This window comes from Colobus angolensis, unplaced genomic scaffold (genome assembly GCF_000951035.1).
Source record: "Colobus angolensis palliatus isolate OR3802 unplaced genomic scaffold, Cang.pa_1.0 Scaffold1806, whole genome shotgun sequence".
Lineage (NCBI taxonomy): Eukaryota > Metazoa > Chordata > Mammalia > Primates > Cercopithecidae > Colobus > Colobus angolensis.
In genome coordinates, this window is record NW_012114940.1 from 1 (window position 1) to 427 (window position 427).

Genomic DNA, 427 nt, shown 5'->3' on the forward strand with positions numbered 1-427 from the left:
CGGCGCAGCTGTTCCTCCTGGAGGAATTTTCTCTCTCGTTCCTGAGGGCGCAGCTGCTGTTCCTCTTCGCGGAATTTTCTGTCACGCTCTTGGCGGCGCAGCTGCTGTTCTTCCCTTTCCTGGAGCAGCTGTTCCTCTTCGCGGAATTTTCTGTCGCGGTCGTGGCGGAGCTGTTGTTCGCGCTCCTGGCGGCGCAGCTGCAGTTCCGCGAGGAATTTTCTGTCACGCTCTTGGCGGCGCAGCTGCTGTTCCTCCTCACGGAATTTTCTGTCGCGCTCCTGACGGCGCAGCTGCTGTTCTTCCCTTTCCTGACGGAGCTGCTCTTCCTCCAGGAATTTTCTGTCGCGTTCTTGGCGGCGCAGCTGCTCTTCCTCCGTTTCTTGGCGCAGCTGTTCCTCCTCACGGAATTTTCTCTCCAGTTCCTGGC

General features: G+C 59.0%; 1 protein-coding gene across 1 annotated transcript in view; it reads right to left on the reverse strand.

Moving 5' to 3' along the window:
* Nucleotides 1-6: 6 nt before the first annotated feature.
* Nucleotides 7-427, reverse strand: part of LOC105509895 (trichohyalin-like) — a gene marked incomplete at both ends in the record, with an annotated part of 2,906 nt that continues 2,485 nt past the window's right edge. The window contains one exon of the mRNA XM_011939379.1: nucleotides 7-427. This exon is cut by the window's right edge and continues 5 nt beyond it. Coding sequence (XP_011794769.1) covers nucleotides 7-427 — 421 coding nt within the window.